General features: G+C 52.5%; 1 protein-coding gene across 8 annotated transcripts in view; it reads left to right on the top strand.

The window, feature by feature from the left end:
• The window catches only part of GPSM1 (G protein signaling modulator 1), a 79473-nt gene that overhangs the window by 37230 nt on the left and 24733 nt on the right, over window positions 1–17510 (top strand). For 5 of the 8 annotated variants that reach the window (XM_035341776.1, XM_035341774.1, XM_035341775.1 and 2 more), the window contains 3 exons: window positions 269–424; window positions 2164–2272; window positions 5050–5176. In XM_035341776.1, the coding sequence (XP_035197667.1) occupies window positions 269–424; window positions 2164–2272; window positions 5050–5176 (392 nt within the window). Of the gene's footprint in view, window positions 1–268; window positions 425–2163; window positions 2273–5049; window positions 5177–11577; window positions 12568–14090; window positions 14592–14964; window positions 15140–17510 lie in introns of those variants that run through there. The other 3 variants (XM_035341779.1, XM_035341778.1, XM_035341780.1) reach the window with 3 other exon arrangements.

Genomic DNA, 17510 nt, shown 5'->3' with positions numbered 1-17510 from the left:
GCTAAGGCAGACTCGGGGCAGACATTCCCTGGAAATTCCCACCTATTGCAGTGAATTCATAGGCTTGGGGGAACGTGGCAAGGGGCCTGGTGGTAAATTGCCTGGGTGGTGCTCAGCAGTGGCAAGTGATGTTGCCACCTGCCAGTTGGCCTGCAGTGTGTAACAGGCATAAACCCCAGCGCAGTGCACACCAAACTGGGACTTCCCTGTTGCCTCGTGGAGGTGCCCTGCGATGGTCAGGTTTATTCATCTCTGCCTTTCCATGCAGGAAAACACTCCAGCTCTCCAGACAACTCAAAGACCAAGCAGTAGAAGCTCAGGCTTGCTACAGTCTTGGAAACACGTACACGCTGCTTCAAGACTATGAAAGAGCAATCGAGTACCATCTAAAACACCTGGTGATAGCACAGGAGCTGGGAGACAGGTAAGGGAGTGCCACAGGGGGTGGCATCTTTGCTCTGGTGGGCTCAGAGCACCGGTCCTTCCCTGTGGATTTGTTGTTCTCCACCTCCAGCACTAAGAGCTGCAACATGTATTCTTGAAGGCCTTCAGAAATCTCTCAGGACCCAGGCCTTAGTCCAGTCTTGGGTCAGAAAAGTAATGTGAGTGAGGACTTTATCATGTCATTGAAACCTGGGGTTCCTGCCTTTAAACTGTGCCTGTCTGGGCTGAGAGAGATTTCTAGTTAGATGTACTTCAGGAAAATGCATTGTATCCAGTGCTTTGCCATGCAGCAGCTACTGCTGTTTTGTCCTAGTGGGGCCTCTCTAAAACTCCCTCACATCACCAAAATTGCCTCTTCTTTGGAAACCATGCAGATAGGACATACGTGTCACCTTGACCTGATGCTCTGAGATGGGGCTGGGAACTCCCATGAAGAAATAAATGACAGGGAGATGATATCTTTTGCTTCTTGGCCTCATTATTGTCTGAAGTTTAGTCTCCCTTCTCTCTTTTATTTCTTCCTTTTTTTTTGACGTTAATTCCTTTCTCCTCTTTCCTCTCTGGATCCTGCTGGAGCCTCCCCGCAGCTCATTAAGTGGCTTCGCAGCCCACTTGTTCAGCGTTGCTGCTGCTGGCTCTTGGGAAGCCGGGTGTCCTCCACTAGATGGAGCAGAGGCATTAAAATGCGAGCTCCGTGCCACTGTCAGGGCATTAACTGCTCTGGGAAGGTATAATCCCACCCAAGGGTGAATCATGCTGTGGGGGTGCAGGCCTGTGGGCTCCTGCATTTCTGGGAACACACCCCATGAGCAGAAGGTATTGAACTGGGTGACAAGAAAAATGTTTAAATGCTGATCAACCCGCCCAAACCTCTGAAAAGGGAGTTGCAGTCACGCTGAACCTCCCCCTGCGCCCCCATGTGCTTTTTTTATCCCCTCACCCCCCACATCTGCACGTTTGCAGAGCTAAGCAGGCTCTGAGCGCTAGGTCTCTGCCTGCTTGTGCAAGCAGGTGCTGAAATCTGCTCCTGAGACACCTGTGGGGCTGGTGCGGGCTGGCTGCACTTGGAGCTGGGGCTGCCCGGGGCAGGTTTCACATTTGTTTTCACATTTGCCTGCTTTCTCTGGCGTCTGGAAACAAGAAGCTGTGCCCCGGAGGTCTGGTGGAAATAGGTCAGTGTTTGCTTGGCTGCCGCATGCAGTCTGTGCGTGCATCCTGGGTGACCTGCTGGTATATATCAGGAAAACATCGCATCCCCAGAATGTTTTCTGCTTGCCACATTCCTGCTAATTTAGCTCTGGGCAGTTATGGAGTAGAAGGGCTGGATGTTACTTGCCCTCTTGATGCACTGTGTGTATCTGGAGGTGAATCCTTGCTGTGTGAAGTGGAAGCTGGATGGGAGCTCTCGCTTCTGCTCTCAGTCTGGCACTCTCAAATAAAGTCAGACCATTCTGGGTCTGTGCTACACAGCTTAGTTGTCTGCTGCTGTGGGTACAGGCCCGTTTCTGAGGCTATTGCTCATCCCCTGATCTTACTGACTTCAGCATAAGGGGAGTTCAAAGTAAACAGTGCATTTCATTTTCCTTTGCAGAACATTCTGTAAACGTAAATTTAGCTAGGAGGTCTGGCTCTTGGTGCTCTTGAGAAGGAGGCCGTGAAAGGGTTGCTGTGCTGGGTTTTGCCCAGAATTTCTGTGGTTGACAGCTTCCTGTTTTGCAGGGTGGGAGAAGGAAGAGCCTGCTGGAGTCTCGGAAATGCCTATGTCTCCTTGGGGAGCCATGAACAAGCTCTGCACTTTGCAAGGAAGCATCTTGAAATCTCCCAGGAGGTATGAGAAGCTGGTTCAGGTCAGAGAGAATCAGTCCTCCCTGTTGAGGAAGACATGTTTTTTACCCCAATAAGTTAATTTGATATAGTTCTTCTAGCTACGAGTGCTGTGGAAAGTGCCTGCCTCTGTGCTGTTTCAATGTTGTCTTTAGGAACTGCTGGGATGTTTTCATTTCATGAGGTGCTCCCAGGCCTCCACTTAGTTAAGGCTACTGTTTTTGCTGTACGTTGCTATTAACTGATATTCCTGGGTGAGGAAGGATCCAGGAACGAGTTCTCACCTGCTGGCCAAGGTGCTGTGCACCCAGCTGGTGCGAAGGAGCTCGGATACATCCCGGCACCCAGTCTGTTAGTAAGACCCCCCTCTCCTGAGCACCAGGCTGTGAGATCCTGTGGAGACGGACTTTGTGATTCCAGCTCTGGTCTGGCCTGATGTCCTAGCATGTTACTATGTGGAGGAAAAATGCCAGCTTCTGCCCAGTGGCTGCTGACTCCCATAGAACTGCTGCATTTTGCACTGCAGCAGTGTACGTGTGACAAGTTGTCCCCTCTCAGTGGAGCTGGCAGGGGGTCCCAGCTGGGAGGTGGTGAAATCGAGCACTGTGTGGACACGACCGACTGCTGATGCTGGGTGAGCACAGCCTCCAGCGAGCCCTGTACCAGTGTCACCATTTGGGGTTCCACGTGTGCAGCTGCTCTGGTTCTCACAAGGGTGCTTGCCCAGCTAGCTGCAGCTTCCCAGGTACAAAAACTTGAGGTGTTTTCGGAGGGCTCAGATGTTCAGAAAGCAGGAAGGCCGTTGTTTGCTCTTTCCAGCATGCTATGAGGAAGTTGGTTGTGGCCTCTTTAAAGTTCCCCGGATGAAGAAATTGCCCTTTTTGAAGCACTAATTGAAATCACGGCATGCAGGCGTTGTGTGTTCTGCTGCCTCTCTTTAGGCTGGCTGAATCCTGGAGTAGGACTGACACACCGGCCTAACGATGTTCTTAATTATACTTATCAGACATGCAGGAGAAACGCTGTTCTTTGGCCCTGAGCATCCTAGGAGAAATTAACTTTTACAGCTTTTGGTCTGCCAGGACTGTGGCAGTGTGGGGCTGGTTACTGGGATCCAGACGGGTGCGTGTGGTGCGGATGGGAGGGATGGAGCAGTGACTGGTGACTGCTGGGGGCGGAGGGGAGAGCCGGGGCGGGCAGGAGGGCTCACAGCACTGTTCCCGTCCCGAGGTGATGGCTGTGATTGCAGAGCATGTCAGGAGTAGGTTACTCATGGCAGGTGGCTGATAAACTCCCCCACATCCTTAATTACAGAGTGGTGCAGAGACCGTGTCCGTTTGCAGGGAGGGCTTGTGTCAGCTTCTAGCAGCTAGTGATTCTCTTAGAAAACTGTTTTATTTTAGCTTGGTGAATTAAGTTAGTCTCTTGTGCTGTTGTGAGCAGCACCAGCACTCTGCCCAAAAAAACCTGCTGCAGTTAACCCTTTGCATGCTGATGTTTCTAACTCGTTTCCCATCACCCTTTTCCCCTCCTCTCCCGACATAAATCTGACGGTGACATCTGAATCCGAGTGAAATCTGCTCAGGGTAACCGCATGGGAAGCTGCTGCAGGGCCATCAGAGGTTGCTGCAAAATTTCTTCTGAAACAGCCCGAGTAAAAGCTAGATGCCTGGAAGACTTGGAGGCTGCCCCGGCTCTCGGACACTGCTCTGCAGGACCTCTCGTGTCTCCATGTGGTGGGGGGCTTCTGGGGAACTGGGACACCCGAGCCGAGGGCAGAAAGCAGAGCCCTGCTGTGGTGCGTGGTAGGTGCTCTGATTGTCCTGCCAGAGTTCCTCTGATGGTAATAAGGCCTTGGAGAGAACCTCGAATGAGTGGAAATCAGGGAAGCATTTAACATCAAGGGCTGTGAAACCGAACCAGGACATGGTAATTTCACTGGAGATGATGTCAACAGCAAACCTCTTGTAATTGGCAGGGGATTTATGCCTGATGATAAGCTGTTTGATCTGCCTCCCTTTACTGGTGCTTGCGGCTTTGTCATAAATATTGTGGGGATTTGTGATTTTGTTCTGGGATGGCTCGCGCTGCAGTCTATCTCGGAGGACCACAAAAGAGCTGTTGCAAGGCATTTAACGGGGAGCCAGGGAACAGCCGAGGTCTCTCTCTGCAGCAGAGGCTGCCGTTCCTCTAAAGATTAGAGGCTGCTTCTGAGTGACCTCTCTGTGTTTGCTGGCGATATGCCGCGCAGTCGTTTTCATGCTTGGTGTTAGCCTTTGAGGAGCACCCAGCAGCACGTCCTACAAATCCCCATTTTAAGTAGCAGGAGCCACTGGAAAGATTCCTGAATATCTGCCCTCAGCTCCTTCAGGCTGGTGAGAGATAGGACTTGTGAAGAAAAAAATAAAGCAAATACAGGCGTTTGGACTGTCTCAATTTTAGCATTAATTTAGTATCTGTGCATATACCTCTATCCCAGTTCTGTAGCAGCGGGCGAGCTGTGCACCCTCAGGTCACTGTAGTGAGCTCTGCAGAAATGCTTTTCGAGGTGCAGCCAGAACACAGCACACCGTGCACGGACCCTCCCTGACATTATCACCAAAGAGTAGTTTTGGAGAGTTGTGCTGTTGAAAAGCTGGGCTTGAGTGGTCTCTCGGGGTGTCTCCAAGCTCTCTTCTCTGTGTGTTTGCTTTGGTATGGGACTGACAAGCCCTTTGCTCGGGACAGTTTCCTTGGAGCATGTTCCCTTTTAACCAGCTGCCTGTTGGCTTTCACCTGCAGATCGGGGACCGGAGTGGGGAGCTGACGGCCCAGGTGAACATGGCCCAGCTCAGGTCAGCCCTCGGCTTGGGCTCTGGGGAGGAGGACGTGGGCACGGCGCAGCATTATTCCGGCTACGAAGCTCAAGGTGAGTGTCTGGGCTCCTTCTGGCGCTGTGAAAGATGCAGGATGGTGCACGGGGAGTGGGAGGTGTTGGCAAGTGGGAGGAAATCTGAATGCCGGAGGGAGATGAGGCTATCAAGTGTCTTTCCTGGAAAGAAGGCTGCAGTACGTCTGCAGGGAGAAGAATGTGAGGACGAGGGGTTTTTGGCACACCTTCGTAGCGAAGCCCTGTGGCCCAGTTCTCCCCTGTTTCACAGCAGAACCCTTTGTTACTTCATACATCTGCTGTGAAATGCTTGCTCTGACAAAGGCCCACAAACACCATCTTATTCTCCACTCCTGCTCTGTGCTTTCCGTAAGTTTCAAGGGCGGGGAAGGATCTACCCCAGAGAGGGCACGGAGTGAGTTAATGGAGTTAATCTGCATTAGGGATGAAATCCCACGTTCCAAGCAGTGAACCAGCTTTTGTCTCTTCTGAAGCTCTGCAGGGCCCTTTTAACTGATTTGATTGATAGAAGGAGCTTTCAAAAGGTGACTGGCAGGGATTTTTGGCTGCTGTCAGTCTGATTAGCACCCAAAGAGCGAGCCTCCAACACGAGCTGAAGGCAGGCTGTGAGCATCAGTGCGCTGGGTGCTGTCTCATAGCCAGAACACCTGCAGTGGTGCTGAGGTTGGAAACAAAGATGTTACAAGGCTCGGTCACGGCAGACAAAATGGCTTTATTTACCACACCGGGCCTGAGGTTGTTCTGCCTCTGCTCCCCAGGGAGAAGCCACGCCGCCAGCCCGAAGTGTCCCCTGCTTGGGGACCGTCTGCCTGTCCTGAGGCTGCCACCACGGATATTTGTGGGTGCCCGGCATGGGGTGCTTCCAGCCGGCTCTCCCCAAGCTGTGGACAGCCTTATTAATTTCCACAGATGAAATCGCATCCCAGGAGGTGCGGGCTGATTAAATATGACCTTGTTAGCGCAGACGCGTCTTCTGAGGCGGTGTGTTCTTCCCCTGCTGGGAGGGCTCGCTCAGAGATGATGCTCTGGTTTGAGGCACGGTGTTCTGGGAGGGAGAAAGGCTGCCTGCAAGGGTTTGCTCTGTGTATGGATCCTGAAGGTGAGCCGGCGTGCCCTGCCGTGCCCCATCAGGAGCTGCAGAGCTGGGTTCAGTCTCCTCAAAGGCCACGCGGGCCATGATGGCTGAACCAACCTCCTTTTGCACGTCAGCTCCATCTCAACAACTGCTGGAGAATTTATTAGCTAGCGCCTTCTGCTGAGTCCTGGCTCCTTGGTAGAGGTTTCCCTCTGGCAAATTATTTTGCTCTGAATGGGGGTCAGGAAATTAACCTTGGTGGAGCTGCTCCTAGGCCAGAGAGAAGCGTGGAGGAAAGGAGCTGATGTGGGTGCCAGGTCCCACCGGCTGGGGAATGGGGGGTGCAGGAGGAATACAGACTTTTGGTCCCTGAGCTGAGCTCTGCAGGTGATCAGAGCCTGCCTCCGTGTGGCCCATGGACTGCTTGCTGCCCCCGGTGATCCACATGTGCCCGTGCTGTTCACATCTGGAGCCAGGAGTGAGTTTTCTCTCCTGAGAGAGCCACATTATCCTGTGTGTGGTCACTGAGAGCAGGCGAGGGCTGAGCTGCCCTCAGGGCAGAGCTGGCTGGAGGTCGCAGCGGCCTCGTGAAGCCGTGGTGCCCTTGCACTTGTTCCCAAGGTCGGGGCTGTTGTCAGCAGTGGGACAAAACGTTCTCTGAAGGAAAACCAACAAATGACCGGGGGTTGCTGTGTGGGAGAGGGAAGCAGAGCAGGGCCAAGGCCAGGGGCCCAGAGCGTCGCAGCACTTTGCACGTGGCTGGCTCTGGTGTGTGCGTCCCGGGGGGAAAGGTGCTGTCCCTGTCACAGATCTGGAGAGAAGGTGGCTCTGCAGGGCAGCCTGCAGGAGAGGAGCCTGGCTCCCTTGCGTTCTCCCTAATTCTCATTCTGACTTCATCTCTGTTATTCTGAACCCCAGTGGAGGATAAAAGAGGCCACTGACGTGTCTGAGCCCTTCAGAAGGGAGATCTATTTTATGGCTGCCAGGCACTTTGGTACCCTCCTGTGCACTTATTAGATGATTAGAAAAGCGTGATTATTTATATTATTAATAGCAGCAATTTACAGCAAGAGGAACATCTGCTTCTGTAATAGGAAGCAGGTGAGACAGTTGAGATTCAAGTTGACTTCTGAACCAGGCGTGCCTCTTGATGTCATGGTGAGAAGAGCTTTCAGATTTTTTTTTTTCCCCTTCAGATTATTTTCCCTGCTTAAGGCTGCAAAATGGCTGCGTATTCATAAGGATGCTAAAAGCATTGGATAGGGCAGGCATGGTATAAAACACACGAATGTCACCAAGCAGGTAGGATGAAGTTTCACAGCAAATCTCAGTTCTGGGAAAATCCGTCCAGCTGGCTGAGAAATCTCAAACCATCAGGCTGCGATGTCCTTCGCAGGTCGCTTGTGTCTAAGTCTTGGGCATCGTCCTCCACCGGGAGCCTGGGGGAGGAAGGAGTGTCTGGTGTTTTCCTCTGCTGTTTTGGCTTCCTCTTGCTGAGCTCTTTGCAATTTAATTAATATTCTGAGAGCAGTTGGATGTCAGAAGACAAAGCTGGAGGCCAGGGAAGTGGGGCAGCGCTACAGAAGTCTTGTGAAAGCAACGACCTTGTGAAGAAATGCAAACAGGGAGAGCTTAAAGCAACAAACCAGAAGAAGCTGGAGAGGAGCTAAAACACGAAGCAAATAAACAGAGGTTGTGTCTGCTTCTCCGAACGCACGAATACACGGCCCTGAAAAGTGGTCTTGCCCTCTCACACGCTGTGAGTTAAGAACTGGGTACTGGTAGGCTCTTGCTGTTGGAGGGGAGGGAAACTCGCTGTGCTCGTGAGGGATTTGTGTTGCAGAGGTCAAAGCAACCATGAGCAGTGAGAAATGCTGCCTGGTGCTGGGGGTGCCCCTCTGCTAGCCCAGGGCTGAGGGTGCTGCCCTGTGCCACCCTGCTCCGGGTCGGGCTGTCTGGGCTGAGGCTCCAGCCCCTGCTCAGCAGGGCGCGAGCTGTGCCTGGTGCTCCTGTGAACTGGGGGCACTCGACGTGGACCTTCCTCGAGCAGCCTGTGGCAGTGGCACCGAGGTGGGTTAGCTGAGGTTCTGTGTGCACAGCGCTGCCCTGCAGCGTTCCTCTCTTCAATTCCTCCTTGTCAGCTCTCCCCTCTGGATGCTGGCACTGGCTGGGGGCTGCCTGCCAGCCGCAGGGAGCACAGGGAAGGGGCTCACCCGCTGCCAAAGGGATGGAGGTGTTGGGCAGAAGGCAGAGAGCAGCCCTGGCCAGCCAGCATGGCTGGATTTTCAGTGCTTTTCTAAAAGAAAAACTAACCGTGGACTGCTTTTCTTTTACACTCAGCAGCGTGTCAGCCTCAGCTGTCATCTCTGATGGCAGCAGTAGCGTGAGGAGATGCTGAGCAGCACCTTTCCTGGCAGCTGGGTGTAGGTGGGGAGGGATGCAGGTGTTCTAGAACGCGTTGGCACGTACGTAGATGCTTTCAGAGTGTTGTGTGCTGGTTCCTGGCACGGTTTCCATGCTGTTTGCAGTACAGCACTGCTGCCCAGCTGTGCTCAGCGAGCTTGGAGGGCAGGGAAGGTGGTGGTGTTATTGGGGTAAGGAGGTGGGTAGTCTGGGTAGGCACAAAACCCCTCTCCTTCCTGGGCAGTGATCAGTTCTGCGTGGCTTTGAATGCGGGTCTTTGCATCCTCAGTGCAATTCTGAGCTTGCTTTCTTCACAAGGATCTTTGAACCCTGGGATAAATTAGGGGTAGAAGAAATCTGCTTTTATGTTTCCCAGCCTGTTTGTTTGCTTGCTTGCTTTAAATGTCTTTGAAGTATCTGAGAAGTGTTTAGGGCTGCTGAAATATGCTCGGTTGACCAGCCTCCACTGACGCGAAGTGAGGAGGAGGCAGTGCTGCCAACCCGTTCCAGCCTGGGCCTCGGGCTGGGATGCTGTGCAGGGTTGGTCCTTCTCCGTAGCTTGCTTGACCGTGCTGCGGGGGACTGTGGTGGGTCCCCCCCGTGTGCAGCTCTGATGGGTGAGAAGTTGTCTCAGCAGAGTGCAAGGCAGAATGCAAGGTGGCCTGGAAGCTTTTTTTTTTTTCTCAAACAGATGCTCAGCAGAGCCTCAGCTGTGAGTTCAGATTTGTGCTCGGTAGGCTCCTGTGCAATGAGTGTTGCCTCCCACTAAGGCACCTGCAGGAAGGTCTCCAAAACGACCTGAGAGCTGTGGTAGGCCTTGCCGGGATGGAGCAGGGCTGGAAGGATGGCAGGAGTGCTGCTTGAATGGGAGGGGGGCTTGTGTGAAGATTGAGGATATCTAAAGGGAGCCTCTTTGTTATCTTTGAGTCTTTTCTAAACCTCTGAGTAACCTCTGCTGTTACAGCTGTTAAATCACTTCAGTAGCACTGATGAGGGGCGATGAACCTCTGAGTCATTTGGATTTAAATGGAGTTATTTAGCACTCAACTCAGACTGCCCCGGCATTAGCTTTACCAAGTTTTTAAAATATTCTTCCCAAAGTTTTAGCAGTATTTAATTCTCTCACTTCGCCCTGTACACGAGCTACCTTCCCAGTGTCAATGTGAAGTGCAGCACAACTTCCAGCTTAGCAGACAAAATGCTTTGGGCCCGGAGGAGAGGATATTGTGCTGATGAAATTCAGGTGCCTGCTTTATGTTGATGCCAGGGGAGGTCACAAGTGCTGGAAAGGAGGAATGAGGAAGAGTTCTTGTTCTCAAATCCTTTGGCAGAGGAGATAGAACGTGGCCCTTGGCAAAGCCATCCGCTAAATCAAGGAACCTCTTGTTGTGGGGAGAGCTAACTTCATGGAAATGGTCAGTTCCTTACACAAACCCCTGTTCAGAGCTGGGAAGCTTGAAATCCCCTTTGGCTGCTGTTCCAGGCTCCTGCTGCCATCCCAGCTAGAATTAGTTTTTATCCTTAAAGGTTTTTGTCCAGGGGACTTGGTCTGCTTTGGCACTTCACTGGACACACTGCTGCCCTCAGCAGCAAGGCCGGCCCCTTGTCAGGCAGAGCCGGGCACAGACAGCAGAGCTTTGCTTAACAAAGAGACCTGGGGCTTGTAGGGAAGCAAAGAGACCTGGGGCTTGTAGGGACAGTCGGAGCTCATGAATTCAAAGGCCAGCGTGGCCAGCCACGTGCCAGTAGCTGGAAGGTGCCTGCCTGCTGCAAGCTGGTGACAGATTCACAGCAGCCTCCAGGAGGAGGGATGGAGTATGTTGCCCCCCTCTGTACAGGATTTTGCTGTGGGTGTTTGATCCCTGCACGGCTCTGACATGGGTTGTTCTTGCACTTGCCCTCCCTGAGTCAGCCCGCAGGACACAGCTGCTCTGACTGGGCCTGTTTAGCTGCTTGATGGTGCCCCCGTTAATTACTGCGTGTCACTTTCTAGCTCAAACTCAGTGTCTTTTTGATCTCTGCTTGTTCAGCACAAGCTTGTAACGGGAGATCAGAGGTCACGAAGCTCTGCTATGCACTGGCAGAGAAAATCTCGCTCTTTTAGAAGAAAACCAGGTGTTCCTGCCAATCCTATGGCTGTTCTTGAATCAGCCTGAGGTTACGTGCCTCCACCCAGTTCAGTTTATCTCCCTGAAAATCCTTCTGTCCCCACAACTATTAATGTGTTAAGCGTTGCCTAGGGGAGGTCATGGTTCTCCAAGTTTCCCACGAGGCTTGTGTTTGACTTTGTCAGGCCGTGCATCATTGGGTGTGCTGTATGTTCTATATCCTGCAAGTCCAAACCGAGATACTTCGTTCTTTGGCCTGAATTGCCAACACTTTATTTTCAGAAAGCCGCGTTCCAGCCTTACTCAGAGAAGATGAGGCCTGTTGTAGATGGGGGAAGGTGGGGAGGGGACTGGAATCAAAGACGTGCCCAAAACCACAGCAATCAGTAATGGTTTGTAAGGCTTCAAGACGCAGGATAACCTTATGCTCAAAGACCACAGCTTTTCTGAGCATCATTGGTTTCGCTCCTACTGGGGGAAGGAAACTCCTTTGTGTCACCTGTCTCCAAGGAGGACTTCTGCTCCAAGTCCCACCTCGGCCACATGAATGAAGGCTCTTCTGGGATGGGGTCCAGAGTGTCTCCTTACTCCCCCCGAGAAGCCTCTGTGCCTTTCACCCTGGATGCAGTCAGCCTGATGTCACGGCGCTCCTGGCTGCTGCCTAACGTGCAGTATTGCTGTCATATTGCTGGTACTGCCAGCCAGTTGTTCAGCTGTCAAAGTGGATCCAGGAGGACGTGGAACTTGGGTAGCACACGTAAAGCATCTTCTGCCAAATCAGGCAGACGAGCATCTCAACTCAGAAGTAACTTATTGTTGTTACTGCATATTGTACATGCGTGTATGTATTTGAAGGAACAGTTTCACTATGGAAAAAAACAACCTACAAGACTTTTGTTATTCTGGAGAAGGTTTTTGCAGGGCCCAGGATCTGTCTGGAAGGCTGATATTTGCTCAGCTGTGTGCTGCTCCGTGTGCCAACGAATACAGCACTTCGGAGCTAGTCAGAGCAAACACCCAGGAGCCCGATCTTCCCAGCAGAAGAGGTTTCATTCCTGTCCTCTTGGCTTCCAGCTTAGATATGGGGGGCCGAGAATGCAGGGCCTTGCGTGGGACCAAAGCATTTCTGAGGAAGTCTGATGTGACAGCGTGCTGGAAGCAACCTCCCTCCAGCTTCCCCTGTCACCCTGGCCCTTAGCTGTGGGTTGACTTTGTCCTTCCCATGTGTGCTGTCCTTTCTGTTGCAGGCTGTACATGTTCGTGGCGTTTGCCTGGACCATAGAGCCCAAAGAGCCCTCATTTAACTGCTAGGGAGGAAAAAGTTGTCTCAGCCATGTCAGGGTTCCCCTGGACCTTTCCACTCTAAGGGACGGGTGCGTAACCAGATGGGCCATCCCCTAGATCGATGCACAGCAGCTTGGTGCCAGCGTTTTATGTCTCAGTCGTTGTAAATAACTGATATTATTTGCTTTCTCTATTTGGAGAAAAGTATTGTTCTGTCCCAGTAACATCAACTGGGAAAACAAATGCCGGCATTTATCATGCGAGTGCTGGCAATAATAGAGGTCAAGTGGATTTATAGCGCCAGAACCCATTACATGTTTGAAGACTAATTAAAGCCCTAAATGAGCTGCTTGTCCTACTGGAGGCTTTTTTATTTTTTTCCTTTCCTTGCTGCTGTGCTTTTTTTTCCCCTTCCTTTTTGAAGAGCGCTTGCTGTAATAATGGAGCACCAGCTAAACAGAGATTTCCTGATTAGATGTCAGCAGTGAAAGATTTGAAATGCTCTGCGTGTGTTGAGATTGCTGGACCATATCTCCACTGTTCGTTCGGAGCTTGGTGGGGTTTACAGACCTGTCTTCCTCCCCAAACAAGTGCCTGGCTGGTCTAATTTAATCCTATTTAATATTTATAGCTGTCTGCCACAGCCACGGTTCTGAAATGCCGGGGTGTGGACAAAGGGAGGAAGGCAACGTCCTGGGCTGGTGAAATCTGCCCCAAAGACAAGCTGGTATCTCAGCTGATACAGGTGTGGAAGGAAATGACCTTTCCAAGAAAATACAGCAAGGGCTTCTGCCAAGGTTTGTTGTGTTCTTTGTTGTGCAAAGCTTGGGCTCTGCGGGGTATCTCCTACCCCCCACCTGTCCTGGGGGCACGTCACCGACCTATAACGTGCACTGCAGGGCAAGGGGGGATGATACTGGCTGTGTAACCTTTCCCCCATGGTTTCTGGGGAGTTCGCTGTCAGGTTTAATTCTGCTTCCTCTGGCGCAGCCACCCCAGAGGGACGTGGTGCCGTCCTGGCCCCCAGATAGAACCGTCCCTCGATCGGCATCGGGGAGCTTTGCTCCATCTCAGCCAGGGATGCGGTAGGCAGCTTTCCAACCTGGAGATGGGGGAGAGCCTAGGAGTCATCGAAGCACACGTCAAGTTGATGAGAGCTGCTGGCAGGGCTCCCTGAGTCGCTGCTACACATGTTGTGCTCGATCTCGTCAGCTCTGAGCTCTCAGGAGTGCCAGCTGGAGCTGGAGACTGTCCATGCCGGAACAAAACTGCCTGCGCTGTCTGCCCAGCTTTACCCTACTGCAAATCTACGTGGGGTGACCCAGCTCTGTCCTGGGAGAGCAGGGAGCGTTGTGAGGAAGCAGACTGGTGCCAGCGTGTCTCATTGCCCCACCTGGCTGGAAGCAGGGGGAGCTAGGTGCTGAGCGGGCACTGCCAGGGGTGGGTGGCTTTTTAAGCAGAGACCTAGTGTGGTCTTTCCCCACAATATGCTGGAAAATCCCCAGAAGCCCTGAAAAGCCGAGTGTCGCCCTTCACTTAATCAGCTTGAGAAGCCCAAGGACAGAAGGAGCGGGCGCTATCGAACTTCTGGCTGTGAAGAAAAGTTTGTAGATTAAGTTTCTCGCATCGTGTCATCAGAGGTAGCACAAGGCTGGGAGGAGGGACTGTCCCCTTCTCTGCAGGGAGATGGAGAAAAAAGCAGCATCGGGATGGGTGTACGGTGGGGATGGATTGGGTTGGTGTCCCAGGGACAGAAGACTGGAGAATATTTGTGAGGTGGGGGGATAAGAGGGGGCTAGGAGAAGGAAGGATGTCACGGCTACACGCAGGCGAGCGCACGAGCATCGCCCCTGCTCTGCTCCAGTAAAATGCCCCCACACCACGAGAGTTCGTTGCTTCCTTCCAGGTAGGGAGGTGGCGGAATTTCAAGTTTTAAAACACGGGAATGCGAAAACCGTTAAACGCCCCAGGAACCAAAAAAAAACAGAAACCCCTCCTTGGTACGTGGGGGTGTTGAGAGCATGGGGGGTGGGTGGGGGGAGATTTTGGGCGAAAAAAAATATTTAAAATAGAAACAACAACCCTGAGCCTGAGCAGTGAGAAGAACAACATCCGAGGAGCTCCAGGAAAACAAGCCATGAATGCGGGCAGTCAGCAGCGGCGCTCAGCTGATGTTCACAAGAAGGTTTCGACTTGCTGTGTTAGAGACCTCAGCAAACCTTGAAGACAGAGAGAGCATTTAGAAATGCCCCTGAGGTTTTCCGTTGCTCTGCAGTAGGCTTGGTAAACATGCCAATAAATACTGGAGAGAGAAGAAAAGCCCTCACAGAGGAACAGACACCGGTTTTCAGCCGCTCAATCTTTCGCATCTCTGGTGGCTGCTGTCGGTCGGCGCTGGGGAGAAAGGGGCAGAGAGGAACCGAGCGCTGGGGCTGCAGGAATTGCTGGGAAAATCACTTCTGAGGAGGTTTCTGAGCACACCTGGAAGTTACGTCCGGAGCCATCGGAGGGAATGCCCCATCGGAAGGCAGCAAGCTAGCGGGACTCGTGTCGCGGCGTGCCTGTGAGTATGGGAGCCACTCCGCTCTGCGGCAGGCTGAGCGTGTCTGCCAGGGGAAAAACGGGGAGAAAGCTTTCTGTGAGTGTGGTGGGAGCTGCTGCCTGCTTCCATCCAGCTTATGATAGCCCTGGCTATAGGAAGCATCTCAGTTCTTCTAGCTGCTGGTGCTGCTTGCTCTGCCCGTGGGACAGCTCGGAGCGAGGGCAGATCCGGGCGCTTTGAGGGCGGCATCTGGCCCCGGTGCTGGTCGTGTTTTCTTCAGCAGGAGACCAGCCAAGCTGGCCTGTCGTGAAGCTGAATTTGTAATTCCTAACTTCTTCCTCTCTTAGCTCACCCAAATGTGAAGTCTGCGCGGTAACGGAGGAACACCAGCACCAAAACAACGGAAAAAGACAAATGGTTCCGCGTGCCCTAATGGCTGGGGTAGTCTCGGCTGATGACGTTTATTAAATTAGCAGCGAGGAAGGCAGGCTTTCGCAGAGCAGAGATTAATGGCTTCTGGCCAGCGGTTTAATGCTACTGCAAATGGACAAAAGCACCTGAGGATGGAGGTGTGTAATTAGCGACTCTTGAGCCTGTTGGAAACGCGGTGTGTTTATCTAATCAGACGCACTTTGCTTCTTCCTCGCTTTCCTGGAAGTGGCCCTTAAAAGCTGCCGTGACGCACGCTCGCTTCCAGATGCCGCTCTCACCTCTTGGGCATCGCTTTGAAACCCAAACGCGTGATCTGGTTGAGTGTTTGTGGGTGTCTCTTATCGCGGGCTCTCCTTGCTTCTCCCCCTCGCCGAGCTCCTGCCGGCCGACGTGGCAGCTCCGGGAGGGCTCTGCTTGGCCTTTGCTCCTCTGGCAGCGTGGGGCAGACCCTGCAGAGCTGCCTCCTTTGTGCTGATGCCCCCAGGAGCTGGTGGGAGCCCGGTGGAGCGACGGGAGCCGGGTGTGAGGTGTCTTTGAGGACCTCGGCTTTCTTTAGGAGCTCTGGGTCCTCCCGGAGTGAGCCAGGGGGGGCTGGGCCGACCCACTGAGAGCTGTGCAGTGGTGGAGAGGGCTCGGGCTCCATCATTTCAGTTTTCTTTGTGGTTGAGCACGTGTCCAGCCTGTGATAAAGTGTTCAGACAGCAAATAACCGTGTCGTGTCACCGGTATCCAGCGGCGTGGGCCTTTCCCATCCTCCTCAAAGTCGGTGCTTACAATTCCTTAGCAAAAACAAAATAGAGTAGTTAAGACTTCTTAGTAAAAATAAGCAAGGACTGAAATAAAAACGGGAACATCAGGAGTTCTGCCTGCTGGACTGAGGGCAGCAAAGTCCTTTCTTCCTGCCTGCATCAACGGGAGAACAGCCCCGTGCCTGAGCCCGAGCCAATGTCAGCAGCAATCGCCGAGCTTCTGGGACCAAACCCTGGTTCCACCGAGTGCCGCCAAGCGAGCGACGGCTCTGCAGGGTGCAAGAGGGTCGAGTTGGGTAGAGACAGCAGCGGCGTGTCACTGCGTGTTCTCCTTGCTCTCTGACTTTGCTGTGTGTTCAATATCCGTCCTGCACCTATTCACCACCTCCTCCGGTACCTTGTTAACTCAAAGCCTGCTGCTGAAGTCACCTTAAAGCGAAGCTGGTGCTAATGAGCTTTTTGGAGAGACAGAAAACGTGCAGAAACGTTTTGCTGCTTTGGCTGTCATGACTGCAAGAAGTAAATCCCATTGGGCAGTGAGGAAGTCGTCAGGGGCAGTGAAGTTGCCTTTAGGTCATTCATAACTAAGCTGCGAAGTCCCAGACGGTCTGGGTTTGTCTTTGTATCTCACAAAGCCGAGCGAGGGGGGAATTTTGTCTTTGGAGGTGCTGCAGCTGAGAGATGTCTGTGGTTGCACCTGGAGTCGTGGCAGAGCTGGGTGCGTGTTAATGCAGGAATCCTGCTACCTGGTGGCTTTTCCGTTTAATCACTGCCTTCTGCTTGCAGTCAGTCCCGAACTAGTTTGTGAATTTTGGGCCTTCTCTCGTTAAGTTTGTCTGGTGAGCAGCTCGGTGGCACCCTGGGCTGGGACAGGGTCTGTGGGGGCTGCCGTAGGATGTCGGTGCTGGTGGATGTTGGTGGGAAGCTGGGGAATCTTTCGGCTTGGTGAGCTTGCTGCTGCAGGAACCACACAGAGTTCAGTGGTTTCCGTTCTCAGGGCTTTGCACGAGGATGGCTTTCAATTCACATGCACTCGTTCGCCCTCCTCCAGGCTTTCCCCTCCAGCTTGGAAGCTGTCGGGATATCGACTCCAGAGCTCTCGGTTCTGCCTCGGTGCTGATTTTGTGGGGTTCTCAGCTAAAGCAAAACCTGGGGAAAGGGCAGGAAAAGGGAGCAGGAAGGGGAAAGGGCAGAAGTTTTCTGGGATGTGTTAGAGGCACCCCAGGGCCATTTGGTAAAAACTGCGTGTGCCAGTGAGCAAGGTGAGAGCAGCTGGGAGAAGGTTGGAGGGAGATGTGCAGGTAGAGAGAGTGTAGAAAACAGAAGTCAGAAGCTGAACTGGGTTTCACCTTCTCTGTTACTGTTATAACACTGTATTTAAATTAATTTTATTAAATCTCAAATATCTTAATGGTTGCCAAATTTTATGTTTTGTCTGTCAGCTTCGGGGCAAGGTTTCTCTCTCCTTGAGGCTGGGCCTGTGATAGCTTGAAAATACTTGCTCTTTCACTTAGTTTTCCAACCCTCGTGACTGCAGAGCAAAGCTCTAAGATGTGTCCCAGACACATTCTTTAAGTTAAAAACCTGGAGATAAAGCAACAAGCCCCCAGACGTATTAAACTGTATTTTTGTTATGATTTTTCTCAGTTCCCTGACTTTCCTTGTTTAGGGTTGGGCTCGTAGCCCTGGAATTTCAGAGACCTCAGCTGAGATGCGGGGTCACCGTGTGCCCCCGCTACTGGTTCGAAATCAAAAGCTT

Source organism: Oxyura jamaicensis, chromosome 17 (genome assembly GCF_011077185.1).
Source record: "Oxyura jamaicensis isolate SHBP4307 breed ruddy duck chromosome 17, BPBGC_Ojam_1.0, whole genome shotgun sequence".
NCBI classification, from domain to species: Eukaryota; Metazoa; Chordata; class Aves; order Anseriformes; family Anatidae; genus Oxyura; species Oxyura jamaicensis.
This window is presented reverse-complemented; position numbering and strand designations above follow the sequence as displayed.